This window comes from Achroia grisella, unplaced genomic scaffold (assembly GCF_030625045.1).
Source record: "Achroia grisella isolate CSIRO2021 unplaced genomic scaffold, CSIRO_AGI_Agris_v1 utg537, whole genome shotgun sequence".
NCBI lineage: Eukaryota > Metazoa > Arthropoda > Insecta > Lepidoptera > Pyralidae > Achroia > Achroia grisella.
In genome coordinates, this window is record NW_026712923.1 from 208287 (window position 1) to 223066 (window position 14780).

General features: G+C 34.3%; 2 protein-coding genes across 3 annotated transcripts; one reads left to right on the forward strand and one right to left on the reverse strand.

Annotated features, from left to right (window-relative positions):
- Positions 1–857: 857 nt before the first annotated feature.
- On the reverse strand, positions 858–3410 carry LOC131847527 (uncharacterized). The gene is made up of 2 exons (XM_059197106.1): positions 2399–3410; positions 858–2057 (listed from the first exon to the last, which is right to left on the reverse strand). The coding sequence occupies exons 1-2, from the start codon at positions 2798–2800 to the stop codon at positions 1302–1304; spliced, it is 1158 nt and encodes a 385-aa protein (XP_059053089.1). The 5' UTR covers positions 2801–3410; the 3' UTR covers positions 858–1301.
- LOC131847524 (zinc finger and BTB domain-containing protein 14-like) lies at positions 3206–10782 on the forward strand. Of its 2 annotated transcripts, none has more exons than XM_059197101.1 (9): positions 3206–3285; positions 4948–5254; positions 5873–6070; positions 6477–6623; positions 7279–7502; positions 7735–7912; positions 8657–8753; positions 9488–9681; positions 10380–10782. In XM_059197101.1, the coding sequence occupies exons 2-9, from the start codon at positions 4966–4968 to the stop codon at positions 10520–10522; spliced, it is 1470 nt and encodes a 489-aa protein (XP_059053084.1). In that variant the 5' UTR covers positions 3206–3285; positions 4948–4965; the 3' UTR covers positions 10523–10782. The 2 variants fall into 2 exon arrangements, with proteins under 2 accessions (XP_059053084.1, XP_059053085.1); XM_059197102.1 differs by having other exon boundaries at positions 7294–7502.
- The last annotated feature ends 3998 nt before the right edge of the window (positions 10783–14780 follow it).

Genomic DNA, 14780 nt, shown 5'->3' on the forward strand with positions numbered 1-14780 from the left:
ATTCGGATGAAAACTATATTATTATTTTTTAACATTACTTGTTAAAAAATATTAATTTTATCCTATGTTATTTGACAATATTCGAAGTTACTGTACTCACAATAAACACTATGTACGTAGCATTAGAGTAGAAATTATTACAGTACTATTTTCAGATGCTCCAATCACTTAGATATTGATTGCAATTCTGGACTACGCAATTGTATCACGAGGACGGACATAAGCTGTTTTAAAAAAAAATCTTATAAAATAATAATAGACAAGATCGCAGGTAGTAGTAGTAATAGTAGATTATTCTGCAGTTTTATCTGTTTTTTTTTTTAATAAAAGTGCTACTTTTGTTCTTAAGACTGTGTTACCATTAGCAATAGAATAGGTAGATTACTATTACATGCGATATCTTCTATTATTTTATAATACATTTTTTTAATATAACCTATGTCTATCCTCGTCATGCAATCTATATTCATATCTAAAGGTATTAGGAAACGTTCAGCCATTAGGCATGAAAAGCTTACAGACATACTTTGGGATTAATAATATTAGAATTGATACAATCCTATTAATATTATAAACGTAAATGTTTGTAAGAATGGATGGATATTTGTTACTCTTTCACGCAATATTTTGATGAAGCTACAGTAAAATAGGTTATTATTCATCAGAATAACATATAGGCTATTTTCAAGCCGTTGAAACTGCGGGCACGACTAGTAGGTATATAACACAATTACAAGACAATATTTTTTTTTGTTATCTTTATATAGTATAAAATGAAATTGCTTCCACTGTGTGTTCGTTAAATGCATCTTTAAAATGCAGATTTTAGTTATATTTATAATACATGTATATCCATGTGAAGCCGGGGCGGGTAGCTAGTAAATGATAAAAAAGAGAGATGCTTGTAGACATTTAATTCAGCAGAGCGAAGTTACAGAAGTGTATAACATAACCATATAGATACCTACGTTTTTAAAGTTGACGCGGTCATTATTTATACGTATCTATAATTTGGAAAAATCACGGATCTAGTTTTGAAGAAATAAAGGAATAGTAAGATATATACGCAGACTAAATAATAGCATGAAGGCAAGGTAATAATGATGATGAAAGGAGCAGCAAGGAATTAATAGGGTGCAGCGGTCTTACCAAATGTAAGTTTTGCGAACGAGTTTTATAAATTACAAGAAAATATGAGGCGCTTTTGTATACAAAGCACTCATCAATATATTCACATAAAACGGTAGGTGACTGTTATTTATAATTAGTAATTCAGTAAGTATGTAGCAATAAATTAAAAACTAAAATATTATATTTATATTAGAGACATTTGTGCCATTCTCGATCATTATTGTTATAGGTTTATTAGGAATAAACATTGTAGTAACGTTATTATTTTGCGTATATGAATCAATTATAGGCTCCGGTTGATAAGAGAGATATTCAAGAAGCGGGGCAGTTGATGGTTCCTGCTGTTGTAAAGTTGGTAAATATGATGAAGATGGCGAAAAAAGCGCGTCATCTAATGTATCTAAATCTAATTGAACATTTTCAGTTGGGCAGGCATTTTTTTTCGCCTTTTTCTTCGTAGAATCTTTTTTCCGGAGCTCTTTTGTGGTTTTACTTGATTTACGTTCTCCATGTCGCTTTTTCTGTTTATTACTAGGTGCGTTTCCAGACTCTGCTAGCAGAGCAGCCGCCGTTCTTCGAAAACAGTGTCCAGTATACAGCTTGCTATCAGGTAATTTCAAGTAATTAGCGATTTCTTGTGGCATGCTAGAAAACTTATTCTTGCCTATCACATGTTTGTAGCATTTACCATTTTGATAGCGTATGAAAAATCGATTGTTTTCAACGTTATTAGGTCGCAGTGCTTGGTATTTCTCTACAATGCTTTTGTACTCGTCGGGAACGGTAAACGATCGGTCCATTTTGGTTATAGAGTCGGTCATCTTAACAAACAGCAACTGATCAGACTGCTTTTTGACATCATTGACCGTAATATTCAAGAGTTCGTTAGCACGACAAGCTCCTTTTATTCCGAAAATCAAAGCTACCTGCGACAAACAAAATCTACGTTAAACAAACCTAAATAACTCACTGCTTAAATGACACGGGATTGTGTTTAGCGTCATACTTGCCGGTCCGATTCCTTGCACAAAGCACACATTTGTATTAAAAATGATTGTTTGTATTTCTATCAGTTATTTAGTACCCATAACACAAGCTCTGCGTATTTTGGAACTATATGACGCTGTGTGAATTGTCCCGGGTTATTAATGTTTACACAACTAGACATTTATATTTTATATTTGATACTAGAAATGCATCATTACTACTTGCTACAAAACTGCTAGATACATACGTATGTAAATAAAATAAACAGTTCAGTACTAACTTTTATGGCTAAAAATTCTTTGTCTGGTGCCTCTTTTATGAACGTATTTATATTTTCTACAGAAAATACTTCAGATGTCGTTGATTTATGTCCTCTAGACCATTTCTTTAGATATGATATCAATTTTGTGTAGTTTTCCATTTTAATTCCATTTTTGTTGCCGACTGTCGACTTGAGCATTGAGTATGTGCTCCAAAGAGTGGAGGGTTTCTTAGATTTGGCCAATTCTTTAAAATAGGCCAAAAACACAGGTTCCGAAAAAGATTTCACTCCTTTTCTTTTTTTCCATAAGGCGAAGTTATAATATGCTTTCATATATTTTTTCCAGGATTTTGACGTTAACAAAGGCAGCGGTGAATTCGGTGGGCCTGTTCCAAAATTGCTGCTGCTTGATGAATTCATGTTTGAAATAATTTGCTATTTTATTGATACACACATTAACCGGCAACTTATCATAAATGTAATATTCATTCAAACACAAAATGCATATCGTAATTTCAATTCAAAACCTATTATAGTCCTCTATAAATTGCTTTAAAAATGTCTATTTTGTTATATTTCACTCATAGAAATAATCAAATAAATTGCTGAAAATACACAAATCCCTGTTTCCAGTTAGATATGTAACAATGTAAGGTGTTGAGACCTCAACAAGTCTGAGAGGCCCTCTGGCCATCGCTCCGCGGCACGTGTGCGGCTGGCGCCCCGGCCCCAGTGCCCACTCCGCCGGCTCGCCCTGCGCCGCTCCACGTCGCTCCTGCAGGCTTCACGCAGGCGCCTCCCCACGCGCACCCACACCGCGCATACCGCCATACCTCATCTAGCTTATTTCGACAGTGACCGACACATAAAACGTTATGAAACCCAGCTTCTTCGCTGCAAAACAGGTAACTACTCAACCATTACCAGATTCCATCCCCGTCGTCCCGTTAATGAGCTCGTAGTGCTCGATTCGCGTGCAATGGTGTGAGAGCGCGGGCCGGTAAAAATAGAGCGCTAGAAATGCGGCGGTGACTGGGGTGAGGCAGAATGGCGGGGGTTGAGTGAGCGCCCTGTCAGGGGCCGCACCCTTTGATTCACTTTGTTGTGGTTCGCACACCGCATACTCCACCTGCCCGATAAAACGAGTGCATGCAGTCATTGTTCCTTCGTGCTTTGGTCCATTTACGACCTTCATAGTATTCACGCCATTTCCTTAAACCTTCCGAGTGCGTCAAATTGGATCATCGCCAAACCACAAAATGCACCTACATATATTTAGTTAGTATTCGTAAATTCATATAAATTTTTGATCATAATAATTTTTCTCAAAGATTTATTTTCTATTTACTCCTTCTTTAATTACTATTAACCCTAATTAGCCATAATGTTATCCGTGCTGGAAGCGATCGATTGTAAAATGTACATAGATAGTACATAGAACTTTCACGTCTAGTGAACTGCCTTGTAGCAGGCCGCGCGAGTAATTCACGTAAGTCGTTGTAACATGGGATGGGTTTCGCGTAAGACTCACACCATTGCACCAGGGGAACTAAACCACCCCACCCTTTCATGGGAAGCGAGCATCACGTTTTTTTGTTTACAACCTTACTGCATTTTTTTAACCAAATGACGATCAAGTAACATGAGTAGGTTTTTGTTTGTTTATAATTTATCTGTGGTTTATTCAGCATTAATGTTGTTTTTATTACTTATAAATTATACTTACAAGCAAAAATTGTACAGTATAAATCAAATCGGATGACACAATAAAAAAAATCATGCGTCACTCTCAATCACGCATCGAAGTGCCTTATCCTATTTCTATGCATCAGTTCCACATAATAAATTCAGAGTTTTAGACCATAAAGCGTACCGAACAAACAAAATTACTTTCTCATTTAGGTATATTAGCGAAATTTAGAACTAGTTATAATACTTAGTTAGCGAATTAGTTCACATCCCCTATTCGAATTAGTTCACTCTCCTACTCCATTACAGAGTCAAATATCCTTGAAGCTAGAACGGCAAAAAGAAAACAAAAAATTTAAAGAACCGTTCTTTCCTACCCAAAGTAATGAAAACATTGTTAGGAAGTAGATATTTTTAATTTATAGCGAGAAATTTGTAGTTTTTAATAGTTAAATTAAATTAAATAGTTTTTAATTAAACAAGATAATTCATTAATATAAATTTTCATACAGAATTAGTAAATCCAAACTACGCTAGTATGCAGAATCTCCCTTTGTGTATTTATTTATAAAGTATCATAAACGGGTTTACAATTAGAAAACTTATCACTATTGTACATTAACCATATGTATTATATTAATGTATAAACCCAACATGTATGATCTCAGATTATATTTAGGTATTATATATTAAAGTACTTTAATTAAACGTCTTAAAGTAATATATTAACTACTACTAATAATTATGATTGGTATATTGGTTGGGTTGAATGAGGAAAAGAGTATACGAGATCATATACGTATATATCTATATGAAGTAACTTAGTATATATAAGTACATATATACAGTAAATAATAGTATTACAATAATACAAATAGTTTCAGAATTAAACCAACATGAACTTCGCCCCATTCACGGGTCATATCCCGACGGCAGCGGCGATACCATCTATCCACCAGTTCGCCGCAAAGTTCGGGTATGAAGGGACTGGTAATACCGGCGTGGTGCAAGAGACCAGATACCAGAACACAGGTGGAGGCGGCGGGGTACAGTTTGCTGTTGCACCGACATCTAGCGGGGTTTCAGTGGACGGTGTGAAGTTCAGACAAGCGGAGAGTGTTGTGGTCGTCAGCAGTGCTCAGCCTGGCGCTGTCACGTTAGCTGGAATTGCGCCTTTACATTCAGGTATGAAAATCTTTAATTCCTTGTAGAGGACAACTAAATTATTTTCAGGAATTAGGAACTTAAAACTATTGTTACATTATTATTTTTAAGGTATTTTCAATCACTATCATAACTCGTCTCATGGACACCTTTTTTACCTATTTCTGCAGACATGCACCTTGCTATGAAAACGGTCTTTCGTTTTAAGGGTGCGATATGTGAACGATATTAGAAGTTTCGGAAGCATGACAACCTCGGTGACCTAACGGTTTAGTTAGTTTAACTCCTTGCTATCTGACTCTTGCAGGTTCGATTCCTCGCACATTGCAAACATTTGTATTCATGAATACGGTTCTTTGTATTAGTTTTGGTCTGTTCTGTCTTTACAAAAAATGTGTTAAGGTATTTCAATCACTTCTCTAATACCCATAACAACTTAGACTGGTTTGCACTGTCTGAATTGTCCAGAGTTACTGTTATTATTATCTTAGCCTTAATTCTGGCAACACATCAGAGATATTACGTGCATCATATGAAGACGTGATATCTGTTTATTTATACATATAAGCGACAATTGCCATTTATCATCAGACTGTCCCTTAGATTGTTTGCCATTTCAATGACATAAATATATTTCAGTGAATACAGGAGTGAAGTATCAGACAATATCAACATCATCCGTGAACCTCGGCAACATCGCGTATGGTGGGCAGGCGAGCTATGTACAGGCTGAGACGGTCCACCAGCAGTTGAAGGCAGAGCAGCGCACCGACAAGCGAGAGTACAGAGACGAGTTGCACCATGATCTGATGGCTACAATGATGCAGCAGCATCAAGGTAACATATATGATTTAGGTACTACCAACTTCGTTCCTATTACCTATAGAGTTTAACAGACTTAAGTTTAGATATCACTTTAGATATCACATAACCTTTGTAATGTAAATGTCGATAGGATGAATATGAAGTCAAGTCAGTTGGCCCGTCGTAGCTAATCCGCCAGGAGTTAACCATAACAGTGGCCACTTGCTATTTCTAATAATAAATTGATTATGCGTTATTTATGTCCCAACCTTTAACCGCAACAAGCTTGCAAGCAACCAATATGATGGTAAAAATGGATGAAACAAAGATACTTTTGCTGATATGTCTTTCAATAGTAAATAAATAACCATAATTTCCTTATCGCCTTACCAAAGAAGAATGAAAAGAAAATAATCATGATTATACTCATCATATGTAGTGACCCAAGCAACACCACTGCAACAAGGCACGCAGCAATTGTTGGTGGTGTTACACGAGCCGAAGGAAGCGGCAGCGTTGGCGCGGGCTATCAAGCAGGAGACGAGACCGGAAAGAGCAGCGGCCACCGCACCCGCCGAGTTCATAAGTAAGCTACACTACATTACACTAATAAATAATATATATATATAAAAAATAATTGATACTATCTATAGATAGTAAAAAATAAAATATAGGTACTAAGGAATATATTCCTTAGTACCTATATTTTATTTAAAAATTAAACTATTGCAATTGTAATCCCAGTTGAAAGAGTCAAAAATATAGTAGGTAAGATCAGTATTATAAAATAAATCAAACCATATAATATAATAAGAAATATAATACGAATAATTATTTTATTAATAATAATAACTATAAAAACTTTATAATAATATTCTTTTATTTCGGATTCGGTTACGGTTACGGATATTTTTTTATATCGGATATCCGATAGTTTCGGTTACGGTTACGGAGCTCCCTAAGATCCCTGATACTTACTGTAAAAAGGCATATTACAGCGCTGCCTGCTGATATCCATCTGGCTTAATTGTATATTTATATCTGTCTGTAATGCAAATAAATGACTTACTTACTTACAAATAAAATTTCATTACTAAATAATTTAAAATTCACAAACCAAAAATACACAAAATTCACACACACAAATAATCAGTACGGAAACTAGTCAAGTTTCCGTCACAATAATATGAATCCATTACGTAGTTTTAGCATTTTGTTATGCATGTAATACATGTGATCAGTTTCATGTACGCCAGGTATCGGCGACGTGACCGATAGCTCGACATGGCAAACTCTTGGTGGCGGAGTGGCAGACTATCTCTCCGCGCTGCCTCTACCTCTGCACCACTTGCTCAAGTACTCCACACCAGCCAACTCCATGACAGACGGCAAGAGAGACGATCAACCGACTATCGTAACGGCGGTTGCTGCCAATGCCCTGCCGTCCATGTCTTCGCTCGCCTCTGTAAGTAACTTCTTTAAATATCTTTTACATATTACATATATAATATCATAAAATTGTCTTTATGCTTCGAGTGTTAATGTTTCAAATAAAAACGACTGATGGAATTAGAATGATATTTTCACAAAATGTATTGTTAAATGTGCGCCACCAACAGGTACGTGGCGCGGAATGATAAAAAAAATCATAAATATTGTAATGGTAATAACATTAAATAGTGATATTTTTTATAAAGATGCCAACGAATGCAGTCAACAGTGTGGTTGTACAAACAGCCACGATCGTGAACCAAACTGTGAACGCAAACACAATGAACACAGTCACAGCGCCCAAGAGAAAAAAGAAGAAGAAAACCACCAAGGAGAAGAAACCTCGTCCCAAGCCGGGGGAAATACGACTTAGCACTGCATTAGGTAACGAATAAATTTTCTGCCGGTCATATTTATGTGAAAAACGTATGATTACAACTTAGGTAGGTAAAGTAGTTTTAAAGCGGAATCAACAAATCCATAAAGAATTTGAGCCAAAATTGAGCCAATCCATAAAGAAAGTCTTGCGTATAAGTAAAACCGACATTATTTTTACTGTTCAAAATAGAATAGAATAGAAAATCATTTATTCAAATAAACTTACATTTACAACACTTTTGAATAGTCATCACATTTTTTTTAATCTACCGCTCATTCGGAAAGCTGTCTCATCACAAGAAGAACGAGCAAGAAACTTGCGTGTTGCTCTTTTAAATAATTTTATTCTTTACATTTTTAAGTTTAAGTGTGTGAATACAAACTACCAATTAGAACTAATTCAATTATATCTTAGTTTTAAGACAAAATTGTACACGATTATTTCGAATGAGGATAATGCTATAGGTTGTCATATTTACTTAAACACAAGAAAATAATGCAAAGTCCTTTTTTCATCTTCAACCTAGTATAGGGCAAGTCACAAGTACCTAACTCCTAACCTGTAGAGTTACTTAGAAAATAATAATAGCGTTTACTAAAACAAGGCTTTTGATTTAATATCCGACTACCAAATTATAAGGGTAATTCCTTTCAAATGACTTTTAATTGGGTTTTTTTTACACAACTACGCCTACAGAAAAAGGAAGGCTATGATTTCGACTATTGGTACACATTGTTGTTCTATTTCAGATGGCAGCACCCTGTATTGCTGTCCAGAGTGTCATATGGCATATCCTGAGCGCGGGCTGCTGGAGCAACACTTAGTTGGACACACCATGGAAAGAAGGTACAGAAATACAAAATGAAGTGATTATAATTAACAAAAAAGTATTTAGAAGTACCAAATTAAAATAATTGGAATTGGTCTCAAAATTTTCGTTATTGCTTTTGAGGTATACATTATTAAAATCACTGAATGATCAGTCTTCATGATGAATTTTTAATCACATCGAGGTAGACTTTGACGTTGATTCTAGAACTACTTAATCTGGTACCTTGATTCACCGAGACTTGACGTGTCCGCATGAGGCCGAAAGCGCTTGAATTGCCATATTAAACGTACCATTTTGCAAACAAATTTAAGTGTCGAGACATCGGTATTATTTCAACATACTCTTATTTCAGCATAACATGTCTAAATGCATAAAATGCCTATATACTCACATATACATGAACAGCACTGTGGCCATCAGGTATGACTATAGTGTGACGCCCGGGTTGCCACATCGTAGAACCACAGATGAAATAATATTACATAGTAAATTATAAAAAAAAACTTTTTTAAATTGTTTTTATTTTTTAATTCCCCACTCACACTGTAATCACACCCTACAATGGAAACATAACTTACAAACATAGTGGCTTGGTGTTTGTCGTAGTTGAGACTGGGGTACCCACAGAGACGACTTTTTACAGAGTACATCGGTAAAATCTTTTATATTGTATATTTCTTTCGTCATCCAATCATATAATGCAGATTTTAATCTTCGTAATAGTAATAATAACGTACATTTGTTTCAGATTTGTTTGCGATATCTGTCATGCGGCGTTAAAACGCAAGGACCATTTGACACGACACAAGCAGTCTCATAACCCGGAACGACCCCACGTATGCTCGGTGTGCCTGAAGGCGTTCAAACGGAAGGAACAACTTACGTTGCACTATGTGATACATTCCGGTGAAAAGAGGCATATTTGCAACGAGTGTGGTAAAGGTAAAATCCGATATGCTTATACTATTTAGTAGTAAATAATTATCATATATATGTAGAAAGTCACGTATACATATATCCATATTTTGGGAGCCTCAGGGTATAGGACACCACCTGACATCCGATGATTGCGGACTCGATTCTTCGCACGATATTTTTGTATTCATGAGTAGGTACGATGAATAGAACAACTATTCATCGTACTTACTCATGAATACAACTACTACCACAGATAAAGAGATATAGAACATGGTTCTGCGTAGTTTGAGCCTAGATGGCGCTATGTATGTATAAATTGTCTTGGATTACTACTACCACAAATAACATAATATTACATACTACTACAATCGTATCGTTCAAGGCATTTTTCGATAAAAATTTTGAAAGTTTGCTACACTAATTGGCGTTTTGGGGATCTATACTGACGTAAGTTAGATTATTATCAGAGATTTAAAATTGTTAGCTTATTTTTGAAAATATAAATTTAAAGAATATTTTAGTTATTAGACGTTTGAAATTTAATAAGTAGTTACGACAATCAAAATATCACATAAAAAAAGGTTAATTAGTATATTTTTCAAAACCAGGTTTTTGATAGACTTGCGCATTACGGATTTTATTTATGGGAGTATAATTTATTAAAAGGGTTTTATTGTATATTTCAATGCCAGGTTTTTATTAGACTTGCTTTTGTTTTACAGGTTTCTACCGCAAAGATCACCTTCGCAAGCACACCCGTTCGCACATAGCGCGGCGCGTGAAAGCGGAACTATCGCAGCAGAGCGCGTCCGGTAGCCCGCCGTTACCACAGGCGGTGCCGGCGCCGACGCCCGAGCCGTCCTGACCGCAGCCCGACGACAAGAACGACCTGCTCACACTCATCGCAGCCGCTAAGGACACCTTCTGACTCGAGTAATCACAATACACAGATTGCACAACTATTAGAGACCAAAGCCTTGTAGATGTAGGGGTGATAGTTCTTTCAATTTAAGCACGCGTGGGTCATAACCTTTATTTGTATATAGACACATTGCTTTGCGTAAATTCTACAATCTCTTTGTATGGAAAATGCTGTAGTCTTCGCTAACGAAGTACCTACCATACCAGTGGTCTTCCACTTCCAAGATGAAATTGAAGTAGAGTCAGTTAGAGCTTGTACGTCATTAATAATAAAAAGAGGCGAGCTTATGAATTGAAAGAACTACATTATAAAAGTTCTAAATAACTCCATTAGAAGACTAAATTACTTTAAGAAGGCACCTATGCAGAAGGCTATGTAATGTGAGAAAAGCTGACAGTGATATTTCCTATGTGCGAAGAGTAAAGTGGTGGTGATAACTATTTTAAGAAATATTATTTGAATTAAGTTTACCGTAGCCCGTCTCTAAAATACATGAATGAAATCTTTATTCAAATAAATATATTTTTAAGTACTTTTAAATATAGCCCACCTACAGTCTCAAAAATAGATAATGTACTGAGATTCATATTTAATTATGTGTAAAATATTTTCAGTTTTACTATATAAGTAGAACTATGGAATGTCACAACAATGTCTCCCAAAACTTATTTTATTTCTAAAAACAATTAAAAAGGTTTTTAAGATAATTTCTTTATGATATTTTTTCTTCATGAATTCTGTTACTTTTTTCTAATCAAGAAAAGAATAAATCAGTTTTCAATATTCAAAGTAGACGTTTGAGATTATTATTAATAGTCGGATTAGATTGCTCGATTCTCGAGAACCAGATTATCAAAAGAACTAAAGTCTGCATGGATGTCCCGTTAATAAGAGAAGCCAATGATTATACAATGTGATTATTATCAAACCAAATTCGTTTTTATACCTGCATAAGATATTTTTTTCTTGTTTATTATTTATTATAAAAGCTATTTGCGCATTTATAATTATTAGTAATGTTGCACTAATATTTCGTAAATATATTGCACTTACGGAACGTAGAAAAAAAAGTAAAATAGAAAAAATGATAATGATGAGTCCATATTCGGAAACAGTCAGTTGCGCAGGAGATATTTAGGTGCACAAGCGGACGCGCAAACACATGTGCACACATAGAAAAATTACTGCACTATTAACCCCGTGTCTACATAATACCTAAAAGTAATCAGATCGCCATCGATTTTCTAGCTTTTATTCAAATAAGTTTACTAAGTAAGCTGCAGTCGTAAAGACCGATACGTCATCTCAAGGATTTAAGAAATAATTTGTGGTCATTTCAATAATTAGAAAGATGGTTACATACAGATGACTTCTATACTACCAGAGTCCCGAGGTTGAGTAGCCACGGAGTATGATAGAAACATTTGAAACAGATTTTGCTCTATTTTTTATTTTGAAGACCTTTATTGTTCTATTAATTGTATTTAATTTGCTTACCCTTAGAAAGGGTTTTCCTTTTGTCTTGAGATAAAATTAATATTAAATTTAAATAAAAACTACTTATAACGCTTACTCAAAATTAGCCATAATTAAAAAAATATATAGTTTTATTTTAGCGGTGAAATTAGGTAATTGACTAAATAATTATACTTGAACCGTTAGCTTTTATGTAAATAAATATGACTAAATAGTCTGCAAATAATATTTTTTGAATATAATATTAAACACAAAATAACTTTTAAAGAGAAATCTAGTTACCACTTAGTATCTCTCAATTATCTACCCTTTTTAGCTAAGTTAAAACAAAAACTTAGTCTTTCAATAATTAAGTTATATTTAAGGGTTAAATTTACAGAATGGATTTCCTCTTGGAAGGGTTTCGCTTACTATTGGCTCGTGGTGGAAATTGGTATTCATGTTATGAATGAGAACTCTTCTTGCACACTAGTAACTCTTTAGAAGAGAGTATACTTGTAAAATTATGGTATAAATTATCGTGTCTTACGAATATCGCAATAATGGAGCGTTAAAGTAGTTTGAGTACTTTATGGTGTTCTAGGTCTCAAATTCAGTTTCAGAATTCGACGTTTGATATTTTCGTCTTTATAAAAACATCAAATATATTTACTTAATAGTTATGAGTTTTCTAATTTATTTGTAATTAAAATAGTAAAAATATTTCACTGTGGAATATTAGAATGAATCGCTTTAAGATAATATTGATCTCTCGTTGGAGTTTATTTCAATTGCGTGATTATTTTTTGCTGTGATCGTGCTAAAGATATTTTATATAAAATTGTTACGTGTTAGGAATCTCTTAGTTTTTGTTGTGTTAATGGTTATTATTAAATGTTCTAGGGATTGTATAAAAATTTTCTTTATAAATTATAGATGATCTCGGTGATTCAAAATGTACCTATTTATTATAATGTTTGCGCAATACGCATAGCTGTTATTATATAATGAGTATGAGTTTATATAAATTGTAAAAAACTTTTATAGTATAAAACTTATTTTTTTAGTAAAATTACCTTTGGACGTTTAAGTCTCTCTAAATGTATACTTTAGTTATTTAATAAAGTACAAATCATTCGACTTGTTTGTGTCCTTTGGATGTGTAATAAAGTGGTCATTCTTCGTCCTCATCATACCTCGTTGACACAAAAAATAGTTTTAAAAATCCATTCAGAAAAGGTAATTGATACCTATTATATGAACGGAAATGAAAATGAAAACCTTTTAAAAATTGACTTATTAAAGACTTACTTCCTATATAGGCTGTATTTTCTATTTACAGATTATATATTAATAGATATAGAATGACCATTTTAGACCCCCGAATGTGTGTAGCCTTTATATAGATGGTTCCAGGCATGTGTTATGATATGAACAATATTGTTACAAATATTTTGTTTGCTCAAATATTTTTTGATCACAATCTCGATTTCATTCATTAATCGGTGTTATAGTTTTATAAAGAGATTTGTCATGGCGTGACTATGTTGTTTTGATATTTCCAAACATATTTGTACATATCTTTAAACAGTCGACAAATGTCTGGGATCGAATTAAGAGAAATTATAATAATGGTTTCCCATATAATAATGTAAATAAAAATCGTTAATATTGTGCCCTCAAGCTTAGACTACGCAAAGGCGGTTCCGTAGGATGACTTCTTATGCACTATATACCATAAACTACATACCTACCACACAGTATTGATTGATGTATTAAAATTTGAAAATTACAAAAGTGTCGTGTTTACTTTTGTAATTTTTAAATAGTCTCTCAAATATCCACCTCTCATTTATCTCCGCCTCTGTGGTCTGAGCTTAATCTATTCTAAAGCGATTTAATATAAAAAAGATGAGTGAATATTATAAATATAAACATTTCTTAAGACCAGCTACGTCTGCATTAACTATCGTATTTAAACCAAATTTGAACGCTTAAATATTTTAGAAATCTGTTTACAGAGATGGAATAAACACAAAAAAATTCAAAGAGCAGCATGGCTTTAGAAAATTAACAGGAAAATTTAAATATTTTTAGGCACTAATATTTTAATTGCAATATACAATGATAATAAATCATTATTTATTGCAGATAAAGAACATAAAAAAAGACATAACATATCGTAACATCTGTTATCCCAGATGAGGTAGTCAGAGGTATTCTACTATTGATGTTGTTCTCTGGATGGGGCCTGGGCCTTTATGGATATAAGTTCATAACAATTTAGATTTAATATTTGACATGTAGTAATATGCAGATGTTGCCAGTCTTAATGACGCCTAAGCCCCGTCACACATTATTCGGTTCATTCGACGGTTGCCCTGCTACACGCGTTCGATTGGCGGCATTTGAATGCTAGGCTCTCCTATTTAGAAATGCGCCAATCGGAATAGAATCGCCATGCGGCTGAACCTAATAATATGTGACCACTGTAACCCTGGCCACACATTTCCGATAAGAGTCGGATGGTTTGATCGACGCATTAGTTGCTTCCCCGCCATTTTGGAAATGCGGCAATCGAACGGCGTCGTCAGCACGAGTCGTCCGACTCTTATCGGAAGTATGTATCCCACTGTAAGTCTGTTGATAGCCAATTGTGCTTCCCATAATTATTCGCTTCTAATAAAGAATAAATATACTAATTCACATTAACTTGGCGTTTTATTTGACTATGTTAGACATACTC

Coding starts and splice junctions, on each gene's coding strand:
- LOC131847524 (XM_059197101.1), top strand. CDS start 4,966: ATGAACTTCGCCCCATTCACGGGTCATATCCCGACGGCAGCGGCGATA. Junction 7,913..8,656: donor ACGACTTAGCACTGCATTAG/GTAACGAATAAA, acceptor GTTCTATTTCAG/ATGGCAGCACCCTGTATTGC. Junction 8,754..9,487: donor GGACACACCATGGAAAGAAG/GTACAGAAATAC, acceptor CATTTGTTTCAG/ATTTGTTTGCGATATCTGTC.
- LOC131847527 (XM_059197106.1), bottom strand. CDS start 2,800: ATGAATTCATCAAGCAGCAGCAATTTTGGAACAGGCCCACCGAATTCA. Junction 2,058..2,398: donor AAGAATTTTTAGCCATAAAA/GTTAGTACTGAA, acceptor TGTTTGTCGCAG/GTAGCTTTGATTTTCGGAAT.